General features: G+C 40.9%; 2 protein-coding genes across 2 annotated transcripts; one reads left to right on the forward strand and one right to left on the reverse strand.

The window, feature by feature from the left end:
• The first annotated feature begins 4,225 nt into the window (after positions 1-4,225).
• timm23a (translocase of inner mitochondrial membrane 23 homolog a (yeast)) lies at positions 4,226-9,981 on the forward strand. The gene is made up of 7 exons (XM_040136182.1): positions 4,226-4,668; positions 4,822-4,880; positions 5,011-5,104; positions 6,185-6,269; positions 6,370-6,428; positions 6,683-6,793; positions 7,363-9,981. The coding sequence occupies exons 1-7, from the start codon at positions 4,563-4,565 to the stop codon at positions 7,488-7,490; spliced, it is 642 nt and encodes a 213-aa protein (XP_039992116.1). The 5' UTR covers positions 4,226-4,562; the 3' UTR covers positions 7,491-9,981.
• Positions 8,629-12,257, reverse strand: zgc:112285 (uncharacterized protein LOC561476 homolog). Its single transcript, XM_040136181.1, has 6 exons — positions 12,122-12,257; positions 11,896-12,005; positions 10,537-10,631; positions 10,141-10,421; positions 8,954-9,117; positions 8,629-8,808 (listed from the first exon to the last, which is right to left on the reverse strand). The coding sequence occupies exons 1-6, from the start codon at positions 12,255-12,257 to the stop codon at positions 8,629-8,631; spliced, it is 966 nt and encodes a 321-aa protein (XP_039992115.1).
• Positions 12,258-16,657: the final 4,400 nt, after the last annotated feature.

A 16,657-nucleotide genomic window follows, 5' to 3' on the forward strand; every position in this document is an offset into this window, starting at 1 on the left:
GTTTGGAGGACTAGATGGCTGGGGAATTTAAGGGAAATTGATTGTGCAAGCTCGCCCTCAAACATCTGCAGAGTAAATATTACACAGGATCACAGCCTGTCCCTGAAGTCTCTGAAAACCTACAACTAATAACCTACATGTGTCATGCTAGCTACATTTGTTTTAAATAGACTCCCTTTCCCCCTCTCTCCTGAGGGGGAACTTATCAACAATTAAAACATAAAGAGGGATATTTAAAAAAAAAAATATATATATATATATATATGTAGGTAATCTGAGCCTTTTGAGCCTTTGACACTTGAAGTTAAAAGTAAAACTTGCCTTTAAACCACACAGTTTCACACACACACACACACACACACACACACACACAAAAAGAGAATCACATGGGGTTTTCCGTGGTGAATGCAGCAGTGGGTGGCTCATTCGTCCTCTCCCTGCCCTTCCTGCTTTCATTGTGGAGTTGAGGGGTGATATTGAACTTCAGGCTTGGAGTTGAGCCTGCTCTGCGGCCGCAACCCCAACCCCCTGATCACAGAGAGAGAAAGCACATAATGTAACCGCTGCTGACAATCCTCTGGACAGGAAGAAGCAGAGTGGAAGCACTGAGTGGAGATAGCTAAAGAGAGAGAGAGAGAGAATGTGTGGATAGGGATGGGTGCGGGTGCATGTGTGTTTGGATGGGTGTGTGCTCTTGTCTCTGTTTTTCCTGTTTTCAGTCAAGTTTCGTGCTGTGTTTTTTTTTTTTTTTTTTTTTTTTATTATTATTATTTTCTACTTGTTCTCCTAGTCTGGGATGAAACACTCTTCAAGCATCTGGCAATGTACTCTGCAGTCACCTCGCACCACTGCCAAAACTGGGGCCCAGAGCTCCCAGTGCTTACAATTGAAGTGTGTTTATCTGTGTGCGTGTGTGTGTGTGTGTGTGTGTGTGTGTGTGGGAGAAAAAGAGAGAAATTGAGAGGAAAAGACAGGTTGATTTACATTACTATGTGTGCACGTCGTTCTCCACATAATGAACAGCTCCAGATTTCCTCTGCTTGGTAAATATTTGATGACCGAGCGGCAGCGGAATGATTTTAGCCCAATAACAGTGGAGTCTTATAAGCTGCAGGGAAACGGCTCAAAAGTTGTATTTCAAAACCCCTCTCTCCCTTGTCCTCTTCCCATGTAAATAAGGCCAACTCCCCCTAACTCCACACACCCCTCTGAGGCAGTTTAAAGACCCAACACTGTCTCCTTGTCTCCTTGACAACCAGCATACACTGGGGTCCTGTCGTGGCCTCTCTGTCTTTTGTGTTTGGGAGCTCAGAGAGACAGAAAGAGAGAGAGAGAGAGAGAGAGAAAGAGAGAGGGAGAGGAAGGAGAAGATGAAAAACAAGAGTTGCTGAAAAAAGATGAGAATGACATCACGGCTAGTTTATTCCACAACTGAAAATTTGGTTTGTAGCCCAACGATGATGATGATGGAGAGGATGATGATGATGATGATGACTAGCCAGAGGTACGAAACGGGTTAAAGGGGCAGTCTGAGAGAAAGAGAGAGAGAGAGAGAGAGAGGGAGAGAGAGAGGCCCAGGGCTGAATGGGGCATTGTGGGAAAGACAGTGGGCACACTGGGCAGTAACACAGTGAACACTAACTCACAGATCATGCCAGAGAGTCTGAAAACACCCACACTGGGCGACAATGGCAAACTTCATCGCTCCACTTGGCCCCCTCTGAATACACACATACAATGGCAGAATCCAAATAAGATGCTCTGTTATTCGTGAAATTCAACACACTAAATTCCTTCAGTGCCTCTGTCCCTTTGACCGGCAGCAGATGGCCGGGGCTGAGCTGCATAAATGTGCGCGTACGTGTGCACGCGTGCGGCCTCGCCTCCCTGTTGCATCAAAGGGTAAGTACCCAGCAGGCATGAAAGGTGGGGAATCATGCATGTCAAGGCCTGAGAGGTGTCACATGGAAGTTATTTAACCTAGCTCTACCTCCACACTTCGTTTAATGCGAACGGCATCATGCAAATCCAACTTGCATCGGCCCTGACGGCATGGGAACAAATTTAACTAAATCAGTCAATTAAATCAGGCCTAATTAGAATGAGGACCGATGAGTACCAGATATAACAGGTTTGACCCTTCTGCGTCTCGTCTCGTCCTTACCAGTAGCTCTCTGCTGCCTCCCTGTGTAGCACTTGAGGACGCCCACCCTTTTTTCTGACAAGATTTACGGTGGACTGCAACAAGTGACCAGCTGAAAACAGCATGTCACAACAGTAGAGGAGAGACGATCAGTGGGTTGTCAGCAAGATAAACGCAAAAATGCCGAACATTTGCTTGTGCCAGCCTCTTAAATGTGTATATTTTCTGTTTTTCTCTATTTTAAAGTTTGTTTGTTTGTTTTTTTTGTTTTTTTGGGGGGGGGGCTTTATTGCAGACAGAAAAGAGATAACAGGAAACAGGAGGGAAGAGAGTGTAAAATTTATTTCCAATGGTAATGTCTGCATTTTTTTTTAGCAAAAACCATTAAACCTATTTTGTTTTCATGTTTTCACTCCCACACATATTCTAGGCGAACAGGAAACGTCTATTATACTCCAATCACAGACTGTATCGTATGTACAAACTGGAAAGAGCCAGAATATAATGTACACAAAGCCAAATCAATTTAATCCTCACTCATTTTAATGCTTTTTATAATAAACTCCATTTATATTGCAAGTCTCTTAAATGTATGGATTCAAAAGCTGCAAAAAAATTATTCAGATCTTTAATACTTTACAAATTAAGAGTGTGACTGCCTTGAACATTTAGTATAAACTGAAGACCACTTTGTATGTTTATTTTGTGCATTTATTCAAGTTCTTTAGATATTTGTCGTTTTTTTTTAACATTTATATGTCTCTACTTAGACATAGACCAAGGATTTGTTCGTGCCATGGTTGGTTGCGAAATCACTATTCAATAAAGTTTTTTCTTTAGAAACAGTAGGTGACAGTAGGCTATTTAACAAAAAGTGAAAATAAAACACCCTACAACTATAGTACTTTTATTCTATAAGTTAAACAAGTAACCTACTTGCATGTCCGTAATATTCGTGTTTATATTTTTTTATCGTTTACATAAGTATATGTATGTGTGTGTCTGTTTTTTATTTTATTATTTATTTATTTTATTTTATTTTATTTATTTATTTTTTTATTTTATTTTATTTTATTTTATTTTATTTTATTTTATTTTATTTTATTTTGTTTATTTATTTACTTTAACTACTGGCTAGTAAATAATATTCATATGATTATGTTTATTTATCTTTGCTCAGCTTTGTTGTCCTTGTTTTCGGTACATCCATGTGTATTTCCCTGGACATTGTTATTGGTCCTGTGTACTGTGTCCAAAAACACAGAGAGCCACTAGAAACCGGAGTCAAATTCCTTGTATGCCCAAACATACTTGGCCAATAGAGCTGATTCTAATTCTGATCTTGATCCAATTTTTTGGCATCTAGTGTCACTAATTACTTTGCAGACCAAGATTTGATATACATTTATAAATGTGATGTACCGTGTAAGCAGGGACCAGTCTCCAAAATGAGTACTTTCACTAATTATTCTTTAAGTACATTTTCTGAAAACAAGTATAAATAAGTAAAACTTGTACTGGAGTATTTTTACTTTGTGATATTGGTACTTTTACTTTAGAGTACTTCTTCCACCACTGTTTTCATATAGAATAATTCATCATTATTGACAAGAAAAGCAATATTTGCTGAAGTAGACATCGTGATAACAGCTTCTCTCTTCTACAGTCAGTTTCCTGGTGTGCTGTCTGCTTCACATAGTTCGTCTGAGTTAAATAAACAGTTCCAGATCAGTTTTGTAAAGTCTTGTCTGCTTCACATCGATTGTCTTTGTTAAATAAACAGATCGCAGATCAGTGTTGTAGTGTTCTATCTGCTTCCCACTATTTACCCTTGAGTTGCATAAACAGCTTTCGGATCAGTTTTGTGATAACCTGGCTCCTTCACACTGTGTGCCCTTGAGTTAAATAAACAGATCCCATATCTGTTCGTGTGTCGTAAAACTTGGGGCTTACTTATTTTACATAATCTTGTTTGTCGCTTTATTTTTTAACTTTTAAATAAGTTACGATCTACAAATCATGAGATTACATCGACTTTTATGACAGCAGTGTTGTTTTCTTTCCACATTTCATGATCGTTTTTTTTGACGTAACGACGCCGCGTAGCGTCAGTCGTCACTTTACGGCAGAGCATGCTGCTGGAGGTCAGAGGCATGATGAAAAGGCGAGTTCCGTAATTTGTAAAGGAAAAAAAACGGTGTTTCCACTTGTGATATTCACTTCGGATACAACTCACACACCGTGAGGACAGCCTCTGTTGTTGGCGGTGGATCCAGCAGCTCGTCGTTCATCGTCTCGTCTTGGATTTTGAGTGTTGCGACGTAGCTAACGTTAGCTAGCCAGGTCGGCACGGCAGGTAGCCTCTTACTGGCTCCAGTTTTCTCCAGGTGACCCCCACGGATCTTTTTTTTTTCTCACCATGGACAACAACTCGCAAGGATCGGGGGGAATCAAAGCAGGTCTCGGGGGTCTCTTTGGAGGCGGTGCACCTGAATACTCCAACACAGAGCTCGCCGGTGTCCCATGTAAGTGTCCTGTAGTCTTACTGTAAATCTACTGTAGCGTCAGTTAGCCTCAAAGCTAATAGCCATATAGGCTTCAGGGGCTTTAAATTAATGTAAAATACAATTATTTTACTACATAACTGATGGTTCATGAGTGTTATAATGTCATTTCAGTGACTGGAATGAGCCCTCTGTCCCCTTACCTCAATGTCGACCCCCGTTACCTGGTTCAGGTAAGATAAAGCTGAGTTTTAGTCGGTTTTTTTTAAATAGAAAATTCATGTTGTTGTGTGTGGGTTTTTCTGTTGTTGTTGTTGTTGTTGTTTGTTTTACTGTAATAGTTTTTGTTAATGTGTGTTTTAGGACACAGATGAGTTCATTTTACCCACAGGCGCCAGTAAAACAAGAGGAAGGTTTGAACTGGCTTTCTTCACTATTGGAGGCTCCTGCATGACTGGTAAGAAACACCTGTACACACCTGTAACTTTCATAATGGCACACAGCCTCCTTAAATCGTACTTTAAGTATAGTTTAAGAGCTGCAGCACTAAATCGATTAACTGATTAGATGATCGACAGAAGATTAATCAACCATTTTCCTTATGGAATAATAGGTTTAGTCATTTTTAAGCTATAATGGTGAAACAGTTTCTGTGTCTAGCTTATCAGAAATTATAAGGTTTGTCGCACATGATAGTAAACTGAACATCTTTGTATTTTGGATTGATAAAAACATTACAACAACATGTTGGCTTGATCTGTTGGAAATTAAAACAGGATTTTTTCACTATTTAGTGTGATTTAATAGACAAAATTATTAAAAAATAATTAATTATATTGAATATGATTTACAGTCCTAAGTAAAAACGAGCAGGGGTGGAAGAAGTACTCAGATCCTGTATTTACGTCAAAGTACCAATACAAGAATATGAAAATACTCCCCTACAAAGTCCTGCGTTTAAAGCCATCATTTTTTCTGTTATTTGTGAAATATTGGATAATTTTATGTTTCTGGGCCTCAGTTATTTAACTTAAACTAGCAGAGAAGTTTAAAGGGGAAATGGTTCTCTGAGACATCTGAAAGTTTTCAAAGGGCCCCAGCTACACAAGCCAAACAGGCTTCGAACCACAGGTTTGATCTTTAGCAACGTCTTATTTTATAAGCTCATCCATGATGTTTTAGGTAAAACCTTTTTGTTGTGGAAAGATTTCATCCAGCACCCTTGAAATTAACTGACTGACTAATGCTCTTGTTGCTCAGTGGGAGCAAATCTCTGCAGCCAGGTTCAAACATCTAGCGGAAAGCCTCCCCAGAAGACTGGAGGCTGTTAGGGGGCAGATTAGGGCACATAGTTGGGGAGTGACATGTTTAAGAATGTATTTTTGGGTGCCCACATAATTTTTTCCATGTACTGTACCAGAAGTAAACTGAACTGAAATAGCTGAATGGGTTTTTTTTGTTTGGTTTTTTTTTTTCACTGAATTGGAGATGACCTAATGCCTCACTCAGCCTTTCTGCCTCTTTGTTTTGGCTTCAGGAGCTGCACTTGGAGCTGTAAACGGTCTCAGGATGGGCGTGAAAGAGACTAGAGACATGCCGTGGTCCAAACCTCGTAATGTGCAGTGAGTATGGAGACAAAGTTCAGTGCACTGGTAGTTTTCCCCAGTTTTACGCCTGGATGTCTTGACCTGTCCTCTAAATGTTTGCTCTCTCTCTCTCCAGGATTCTTAACATGGTGACCAGGCAGGGTGCATCATGGGCCAACTCTCTGGGTTCTGTCGGTAAGTCAGAAGAAAATCATGTAGATGCATGATGGTAGTGAGTACATTAACTAATCTCATGGTTGAAAATGATATTGCAAGGTAGTGTAGATATTATTACTTATTTTAACATATAATATTGACATGCTTGTATGGATTTTGTGTTTCACTCAACTCAAGTTTCCCTCTTTTTAATCTCTGTTCCTTGACTTGTGTAAGAGCTTTTTTTTGCTGCCTTTTAAAAAACTTTTTGAATTTTTTCTTTGCCATTGTAGCATTGCTGTATAGTGCTTTTGGCGTGGCGATAGAGAAGGCCAGAGGAGCGGAGGATGACATCAACACAGTGGCTGCTGGGACGTTAACTGGGATGCTCTTTAAATCAGGAAGTAGGTGTTTTTTCTGCTTGTGCGTCTGCCATTAGTGAATGCTGTGCCTGCTTTTGACTTCAGCCTTTAACTATTGTATTTTAATGGGGCAAGAAGACAGCTGGATTTCATAATTCATCATCTCTCCTGTTGAAATAATATGGTTCACAACTTCTCACGAGTTAAATGTAATTTTGTGAGATTTAACTCATCTGATGAGTTAAATCATCAAATGAGTTTATTTTGGTGTTCTAAAACATGGGCTGCATCTGTAGAACAGAGAAAAGCAGCAAATTGTTACTTTTGGCATTAAAGTGTTTTGCAGACATGTTTTGACATGAAGGGAAGAACAATAAGGGCAAAGGTATCGAGGTAAACTTTGAAAATACCTAAAAGTCAAGCAAACCTACTGTATTTACCCCCACCCAGCTGGTACGTACTGTTGGTTGAATTAGAAAGAATAATTTGCTGAAGTTATTGTTTGTCTTATGTGTTTATGCTGCCAGTGTTAATGACTGGTGTATATGTCTGTTTACTGTATTTTCACCCCCAGCTTTATCACTCATTCTGTTACTGTTGTGGGTTCGCAGGTGGATTAAAGGGTGTAGCCCGCGGAGGTCTGGTTGGTTTAGCCTTGTCTGGTGCCTATGCTCTCTACAACAACTGGGACCACCTCACCGGCTCCTCCTCCTCCTCCTCATCCTCCAGGCTGTACTAGCCTTCCTCCCACACATCTGCTTCATTGTTAGGGCCAAATATCTCTCCAGGACACAGCCTTTAACCACAGCGCTAAGAGGAATTAGACTCTGGTCAAATGCAGTGTGCTTTCCAGGGAAATGTGAGGTGGCCCAGTTCACTGGTTTTCTCCCCATAAGCCACTTTCCTTTCCTGGAGCTTTCTGGGAATGAAAGGATCTCCGAAGTCTGAAAAAGAAGTTGTGAAAATGCGGACAAAATTCCACTGGAGATCCAGATGTAGACCATCTTATCAGACCTCTCCCTTCATTTGTCTTTATACTCTGAGGTTTTCCTGTCACTGATCTGATCAGTAATGAGAACACCCTTTGAAGATGTCACATAGAGGTGTGTCATTTGTTGTATCGTTGTGTATGGGAGGCTTATTGGTCTTCTTTGACGCTAGTTTAGAAATCAAATCGATGAACCCATGACATTTGGGTTTAATGAGCCAATATTAAATGCGTAAGATGACTTGTGACATCTGGTGTGTGGTTCACCAGATGGCTGGAAGCGGATCCACGTTCTGATTTTCGGACCTAAAGACTCTTCTGTCGTAGAATAGCAAAGAGATTTTCAACCAAGACGTGCGAACAGGACAAAGCCTTACAGTCAATTCTACTTGTATTTATTGAAGCGTGTCTGCAGTTTGGCTTTGTTTTACTGTGCAAGAAGAAATCACTGTAGAGCTGTACCGGAAGTGCGTGCTGTTCATGTGTCTCCTTCAAACCCACTGTATTAAAAACTCATTTAAAAAATGGGAAATGTTCACAAAGATTTTTGCTTTTAACCAGTTTTATTTCACAAAGTAGATTGGATGTAAAAGGTCAAGAGTAGTATAAACTATGCACTGCTCTGTCAAGACTTTCTGCTGTCCAGAATCAAAGCAGTGCATAGTGTATACAGGAAAATATGGTGTGTTATAAAACAATTATTGCACATTCAGAACATGTATTTAGAACTTGAAGTGGTGGTAGCTTACGTTCCAGAAATGGTGAAACACTGAACGGCAGCTGTGAGACTTTTAGAAATAAAAAAAACAGTTTGGAGTCATCTGTAGACGTCGGACATAAAACGGAGCAGAGCTTATGTTTGCTGTCAGCACTAAGTCAGGTGGTCCGGTTAGTGCAGGAAGAAGTCCCTGATGCGCGTCGCCTCGATCCAGGGGATGTAGGCGGCAGTGCGCGTGAACACGCTGGGTTTGTTCTCCACCGTGCAGCCGATGGGGCCGAAGCTCACCACACCGTGCACTTCCCAGCGGTCCCGCCCCAGCTGGCACAGCAGAGGACCGCCAGAGTCACCCTGGAAGAGGAGGGGGGACATGACACTTTTTTTAAATGAATCGTCACCACCACCTCCGGCATTTCTTCCTGTAGTGACTGATCCATTCATTCAGGGAAAACCGGTCTTCAAACTACGAGCCGACCCGTGTAAATCTCAGTCCTACCTGGCACGCAGCAGGTGGATCCTCGGTGTCTCTGAACCCGGCACAGATCATGGAGTCTCGGACACGGTCGCCCCAAAATTTCTTCTGCCGGCAGGTCTTGAAGTCAATGATGGGGAGGCGGGCTTGATTTAAGGCTTCTGCCAGGGACACATTCTCCTTCCCACCTGAAATGTGTGTAAAGGAGCACGTTCACTCACTTCAAACTACGTTTTGATTCCTACTACTTTGGCCTTTTTAGCCACGCTAGCGGCACGGTAATGTCACATCGCTTCGGTCCAGACTGAAATACAAATATATATTAGACAAATTGCCATGAAAATATATACAAACTTTCACGATCCCCAGACAATTAGTCTTCCTGACTTCGGTGCCCCCTGACTTTTCATCGAGCTCCATCATCAAGTCAAAATTTTAACTCGTTCCATACATTAGCTTAGGACTTTATACCTGTAAACTGATGTCACTCCCATCAGCCCCTGCTGCACTTTGTGTCTAGTAATTATCAAATTTTAGCATGTTAACATGCTAAACTAAGATGATGAACGTGGTAGGTATTGTAATTGCAATATTATACCATACAGAACAACATCATGTCAGCATTGTCATTCGGAGCGTGTCAGCATGCAAGCAAAGGCTGTAACAATCTGAATCTTATCAGAAACTGAAAACTGAATACTTCTGAATTGATGGCATTGACATATTCTACTTTGTAAACCATTTGTCTGAGTTGGTGGATTTAATTCCTGTGTTTGACATTTACAGAAGGTATTTTCAAGTTTCCTCAGTAGCCTTAATGTTCAAGTTTGAATTTTCATCATGAATTTTGGTGTCTGAATTTCACCAAACTATTTTGAAATTTCTTATATATTTGACGTAACTTGAATTTTTAGATTCAAAACAGACCAATTGAATTTGAACAATTTTTGAACAATGTTTTTTTGAAGCTGCACCATTGGAAAGAAGGACCATATAGGAGTTTCAGAGAGGGAGTTCAAGCCACATGATTTTATACTGGTGGTTTTCAGAGTGAAATATTTCAGTGCTATAAATTCTGTAGGTTTTACATTTCAAAATAAAGCCTTCAAATTTCAAATTAAAGTATTGAGTCATGAGTTCATTGAGTTCCTCCAGAGCTTTTTCCTCTTTTTTTTTTTTTTTTTTTTTTAAGTACATCCCCTTCTACTCACCCCGGGTGTCTCCCCAGCCTGTGACCCAGCAGTAGTGTCCCGGTTTGAGGCTGGTCTGCTTGCGCGGCAGGCAGGCGTAGCGGATGAAGTTTGAAGGGGGGATATCTATGGCAGCCTTCACCAGGGCGATGTCGTAGTCCAGCTCGCTGTGAGCGGGATAACGGAAGTTCTCGTGCCGGTAGATTCTCCTCACCGGGAAAATCCTCTCTGCTGTCTCTGAACGCTTCAGCTGGTGCTTCCCCAGGACAATCCTCCAGCTCCCAGCATCCTCAGCTTTACCTCTGAGAGACCCAAAGAATTGTCGAATCATAGTCATGGCTTGTATTGTGTGATCAAACCACAACTAAATGCACTACGCGGTGTTCAATTTCCTGTTTTAATGGATGGGTTTCTTACTTCTGGAAGCAGTGAGCAGCAGTAAGGACCCAGTTCTTGTGGATGAGAGTTCCTCCACAGACGTGAATGTAATGTTTACTTCCCCTGGGACGAACCTATGAGAGACAACCAGACAGCCTCTTCAACGATCAGAGATGGTCATTTTCCTTTTCCTTTTCCTTATATCTCTCACAGAAATTCACCCATATTACCCCTTAAATAATACATCCATACACTGCACGAGAAAGATGAGTGCACCAAAGACAGGGCTCCGAAGTGACCATTATTTAGTACGTGGCATTTATGCCACTGCGAAAAACCTTCTCTTCCTCTAGGACAGATTTAATTTAGTCCCATGAGTGAAACAGTATGATGTTCACTTAATCAGTTGATCCCTCTTATGTCCATTAGTTCGCCTATTGGGTTTAGACTGGTGCGATGTACTCAAATATTAAGAAAACCTAATAAAAGTTACTCTTATTACATTTATCCAGTCAAGAGATGGGTTTATGGTAGAGGAGTAAAATTTCGGAAGCACTTGGGAGCAGAGCAGATTTATTTGCCAATATTAACACACATTACAGTTTTTAATTGTAAAATAATAGGTACAGTACAAATTTTATAATAACCAAATCTGTTTATGTTGCAAATTTATGGTAAAATATATGGATATATCGACTGATATATCATTATCATATTTTTTCTGACCAATTTTTAAAAAAATCAATTTGGTATCAGCTTCAAAAATCCAGTATTAGCCAGGCAGTACTAATTGATTATTAATTACTTCTCAATTAATCTAATCCTTTCCAGAAGTGTCTCCGTCTTGTTTAGTGGTCCCAAATTTGAATGGAATCAGAATATCAATGACTATTTATAGACCTACAGCTGTTAATAGTTGAAGTATAAAGTGTAACTTTATTCAGACAGGAATAGTGCTGAATTTTAAAAAAAAAAAAGGGCAATTAAAAAAATTAATTGACAACCACTTTAATAATTGTTTAATCATTTAAATCAGTCGTGTGCTGGTTTATGCCCCTAAAATGTGTGAATTTGTTGATTTTCTCCGTTTTATATCAGTTTAAATTGTATATCTTTGGGGTTTTTAGATAGATGGTCTGACAAAACAAGTAATTTGACGCTTTGTCACTTCGGGCCCTGGGAACTTGAAATCATCTGTTTTTCACCATATTCTGACACTTTATAAACTCATCAGATAAGCTGATTTAGCCCTAGAAATATTAGCAAATGTGCCAATAGGCCTGTGTAAATGTAATGGAGTCAACTATGTCTGTGACATTTTCATGCAGTTAATAACTTGGTGTCCTTAATTCAAGATCCTTTAAATACTGAACCACGTCAATGCACAGCCAGATTTACCTGCAGAGAGACCTGCCAGGGCCAGGAGTGAGGTCTGGCCTCGTTCCCAGACACAATCCTTTCAGCCATGTTGGGCTTGAAGTGAGCCATACCACAATCCTTAGGCCAGTCTAGGAGGAGAGAAACACCACACATAAACACAGAGAAGGCATGAAAATTAAAAAAGTTTAAGTCCAGCAGCCTCCGTGTTCATTGCTGAAGTGTTAGTGTGTGTGTTTGCCCTCACCAAGGTGGAGGACTTTGTGCTGTGGCTGTCGTCCGGGGGAGTGTGTGTATGCAGCTACAGGCAGGGATGCCTTGCTCAACAGCAGCGGCAGCAGCAGAGACAGAAGGAGGAGCAGAGGAGGTCCTGGTACAGCCATCGTCTTCCACAGAATCACCGGCCGGCACACATCCCACGCTATTTATACCACGCAGCAAGCACAGGCAGATGTCCATACACAGGTGCACATACAGCACCCCCCCACACACACACACACACACACACACACACACACGCACAACAGCACACTTCCGGGGACAATGAGCGGTGTCACAACAAAGGCCGAGCGCTGGATTGTTCTCCTGCAGCTATGAGTTTCTACTGCGGCTGAGAAAAATGGGGGTTTCGGGGAGTTCCATCAGCACTTTCACATACATATAGTATGCTCACAGGACACTAACATGCACACAGTACAAAGAAAATACAGCACTGTACACAAACATCACGTCATGTCACATGTTAGCAGTGACATAGTAACCTGAGCATGACCTTTATCTCTGATATCCCAGAGCTCCACTATAGTTCTATCCGTGTAGACCCAGTAGAAAAGATGTTGCTACCTGTGTACTCACCTGCCTAAACATGACTCATATGGATATTCATTCACGTCAGTCAAAGGTATGAGTAGGAGGAGGCGAGTTAGACATAAAAACATACGATACAACATACAAAGAAACATATTTTATTACCGTTTATAAATAGTATTATAACACATCTATGTTACGCTGTGAACAGTTGTCACACACGCACATCTGTGAAATTATGACAACAATAACTGCAGTGGAAGCCACTGGTGAGAGGAGCTTTTTTTCTGTGGTGAATGAGAGAGAATGTGCCCGCTCATCTGAATGGCAGCGCCTGAATGGTCACATCTCACCACTGTGGTTCACCAAGTTTACATACAACTCAACTTTGTGTGAGTGAGTGTGTGTGTGTGTGTGTGTGTGTGTGTGTGTGTGTGTGTGTGTGTGTGTGTGTGTGTGTGGGTGTGTGTTTGTGTGTGTGTGTGTGTGTGTGTGTGACTGAGCTGAGTTAGTGTGGGAAGAGAGGGTGAGAGTGAGAGAACAGTGGCTTAGTGGTGTTTTTGAGTTGATTCTCCAACAACGTATTTGAGCTGAGTCACCTTAATTGTCAGTGTAAACATTTGAGCGCGAATTAAGACGCGTCCCTCATTTGTCAGCTGTACCAGGTAGGAGATCTTTTTTTTTTTTTTTTTAAATGTCCAGAAAAGTACGTAGTCTCAGATGTGGAGGTTAAAAAAAAATTCAGAACCAACAAACACTCAAGGAACCTGTGACAAAAGTGTTCAAAAACACAAGGTACACAAACAGAATATGCTTTAATCCACAGACCATCATCAGCCAATGATTCTTTGAAAAAAACATCTTCTGTTTGCATATTTATTATTTTATTTTTTTTACTTACTTTTGTCTACACTTTTTAAGTATTTACATCTTTTACTCAAGTTAAAGTACAGTTACCACACTAGAGGATTGCTTCTGTTACAAATAGAGGTCCTGGTTTTTAAAGTATTTAAAGTATTTAAAGTAAAAATGTTCATTATGCAGACTTGCCATTTATTGTTTCATTATTACTGATACATAAAGAAGTAAGCAGTGTTTAAATGTTGCACCTGATCAGAATGGAGTTAATTCTAACTACTTTATATACTGCCTGGTAGTTTCATCTATAACAGCGCATCAAATTTTATAAGACGATTATTTGTTTTGTATTTAAAGTCTTAAGTAAAAGTTGAGCAAAGTAATTACTAACTTTAGCTTTGAGATGTTGCTGATTAAAATGTACAATTTTTAAGCAGACGGACAGAGTACTATTGGCCGATATTACTGTAGTTTATCCCAGATGTATCAGTATCTGTGAATGGCCGATATACTGTAGACAGATAGAAGATACGTTTGGGGTCATTTGGAAACAGTGTCACCATTATTAAGCAACCATATTTAAAGTGTCCATATCAAAAATGTTAGTTTATGTTGTGTGTTTATGTTTTTGAAAGGCAGATTATGACTAATAAGTTGTTATAGGACTTTTAAAACTCTCAAATATCCAGTATCGGTCAAGCTGAAATATGAATTAGCATTAAATGGAAATGCTCAAGTTAAATAGTTACATGTTTTCCCCCTCACAAACAATAAATCGTATTATACGTGTAATATGACTGCTCTGACAGCTGAACTGACCTTAACTCAGATCAAAATGCTCGTTAGCCACCCATCCATCCACTGTTGTTTCAATTACACATACATGCACACACACACAGACTGTTCAGGGATAGGACGGCAGCTAATGAGATCACAGTTAATCCCCAGAGCTAAAGGCAGAGTAATGGCCCTCTCTCTCTCACACACACACACCTGCATATGCACACAACACTGACAAAGAGAGATCCTCACGTTCAAACTGATGCCAACTTCAAAAGGAGGTTCAGTCATGAGAGATGACACAGAGCAGGAGATCAAGCTGAGGAAAAGTCACGGTAGAAGCAAGCTGGGTGTGTGGTAGACCGCGAGGGCGACTGGAAGCAGGAAAGGTGATCATCTTAAGGACTGAGGGAGGAAGAGTGTGACAAATGAGGGGAGGAATGAGAGAAGCCATTTAGCACTACCTGCGCTGTGGCGGGGCAGGTGGCAAAACAGGCCACAGGGCGTGATCTTAAAGGTAAGAGGTTATTTTTCTCCTTTAATTGACATTGCAATGTATGTTTGTGTATAGTAACAGTCACATATGTAGGTTAACTGCTTGTTTATTTCTTCCAGTATAGACAAATTAGGAGGTACTCTGGGTATCTGCAGGTCAGTTGTGGTTGAAACACAACTAGGTCAGTTTGGGACAGAGGTGGATAAGACAGTTTGGTAGTTAGTTTGAACATAAATATGGATTCATGCATGTTTTCGTGCTACTAAATCACACAGAGAAGCACTGATTTTCATAAGGAGGGACTGAATAACTGGCATAATCTGGAGTTTTAAAAGTATATATTCACAGAAGAAAAAATTGGGCACAACGTGCGCACCATCTCTTTTGAAAGAAAAAAACAAGTTAACTGTAATTTTGTTTTTATAACCTCCACCATCCAGTCTCTCTATCCTGCCTATTTTGCTCCTTTGTCTTCTGTCAGCTGTAGGCCAAATGCTCTTTTAAATCTGTCTCAATCAATCTACATTTTGTCTCAGTAATCAAATAATCTGGATTGATCAAATAATCAGATTAACCTAATCTCATTAGGATAATCTGCGAGTGCTTGCGAATGTGTGGGTGCGTGCGGGTCTGTGCACTGACTGCGCTGAGGGTGTGTTTTAGAGTGGGAAATAAAATAAAATTAAGAAATAGTTCGCTTCCTTGCCAAGAGTTAGATGAGACGATTGACACCACTTCAAGTCTGTTCGCGACAGTAAATATGACGCAATAAATATTACAGTAAAGCATTTAGCCTGGCTCTGTCCAAAGGTAACAAAATCCTTTAAAGCTCACTAATTGGCACGTCATATTTTGTTTATGTACAAAAACCCAAAATTCAAAAAGTAAAATTTGCAGTTTTAAAGGGGGTTATACGCATGACTATTTCTTGGCCCAGAGCAGTAACTTGCGGGCAGTAGCTTCATATTGAACAGACATATAAGAGATTGGTGTCAATCTTATCATCTAACTCTCTCCAAGAATAAGTGTAAATTCCAAAATGTCAAGCTGTTGCTGGATTCGAAAGGGGTCACTCGTTGTTGATGAACTTACAGAGACACGACTCCAAATGAATGATAATGTAACTACTGAATGTGTAGATAAGCAACTGTTAAGCAAAAGCAAAAGTTCAGCATATCAACCAAAAAAGTAATAATGGTTGATAATAATGTGTGCACAACTTGTTTCCACTGCCCCGACGTGGCCAAAAAAAATCAGTTAATGCAAGTTTAGGTATAAAGATCAATTCAGTTTTAAAAGTCATGTCTGTCTTCGCAGGTTGGTGCTGTTGTCATGGCAAGGCCTGGGCGCCCCGCGTCTGAGAGCTACCAGCCAGTCTGTTGTTCAGTCAGTCAGTCGTTCTCTTACTCCAGTGAGGCTGGGATTGTACAACTTCAGGATGAGGACGCTCAGGCGCCCATTTTATCCCTCTCTAAGAGCTCCATGGATGTGGTCATGGCGACGGGTTCGCCACGCAAGCGGGACCTGGCCTGGACTAGAATGGACCTGAGACGCAGCTCCAGCACTAACACGCACTCTCAGCAGAACTCGGGGACGCTCCAGCAGCTACACCCTCACATGTGGCAGCAAGTCAGCACCACCAACAGCCACCGCTTGTCACTCACAACCCAAAACGTGGACGTGCACAGCCCTCCCGTGCTCAGCGAACGCAGGATTGCCAACATGCAGCGCTGGAGCGGGTGTAGCGGCAGCACACACAGCCGCAGCAGCACCCCAGACACAATTGTATGGAAAGAAGGGACCTCACGCCCCGTGACTCTAACCCAGGAAGCCCATTGCCCC

The sequence above is a fragment of the Xiphias gladius genome, chromosome 9 (genome assembly GCF_016859285.1).
Source record: "Xiphias gladius isolate SHS-SW01 ecotype Sanya breed wild chromosome 9, ASM1685928v1, whole genome shotgun sequence".
NCBI classification, from domain to species: domain Eukaryota; kingdom Metazoa; phylum Chordata; class Actinopteri; order Istiophoriformes; family Xiphiidae; genus Xiphias; species Xiphias gladius.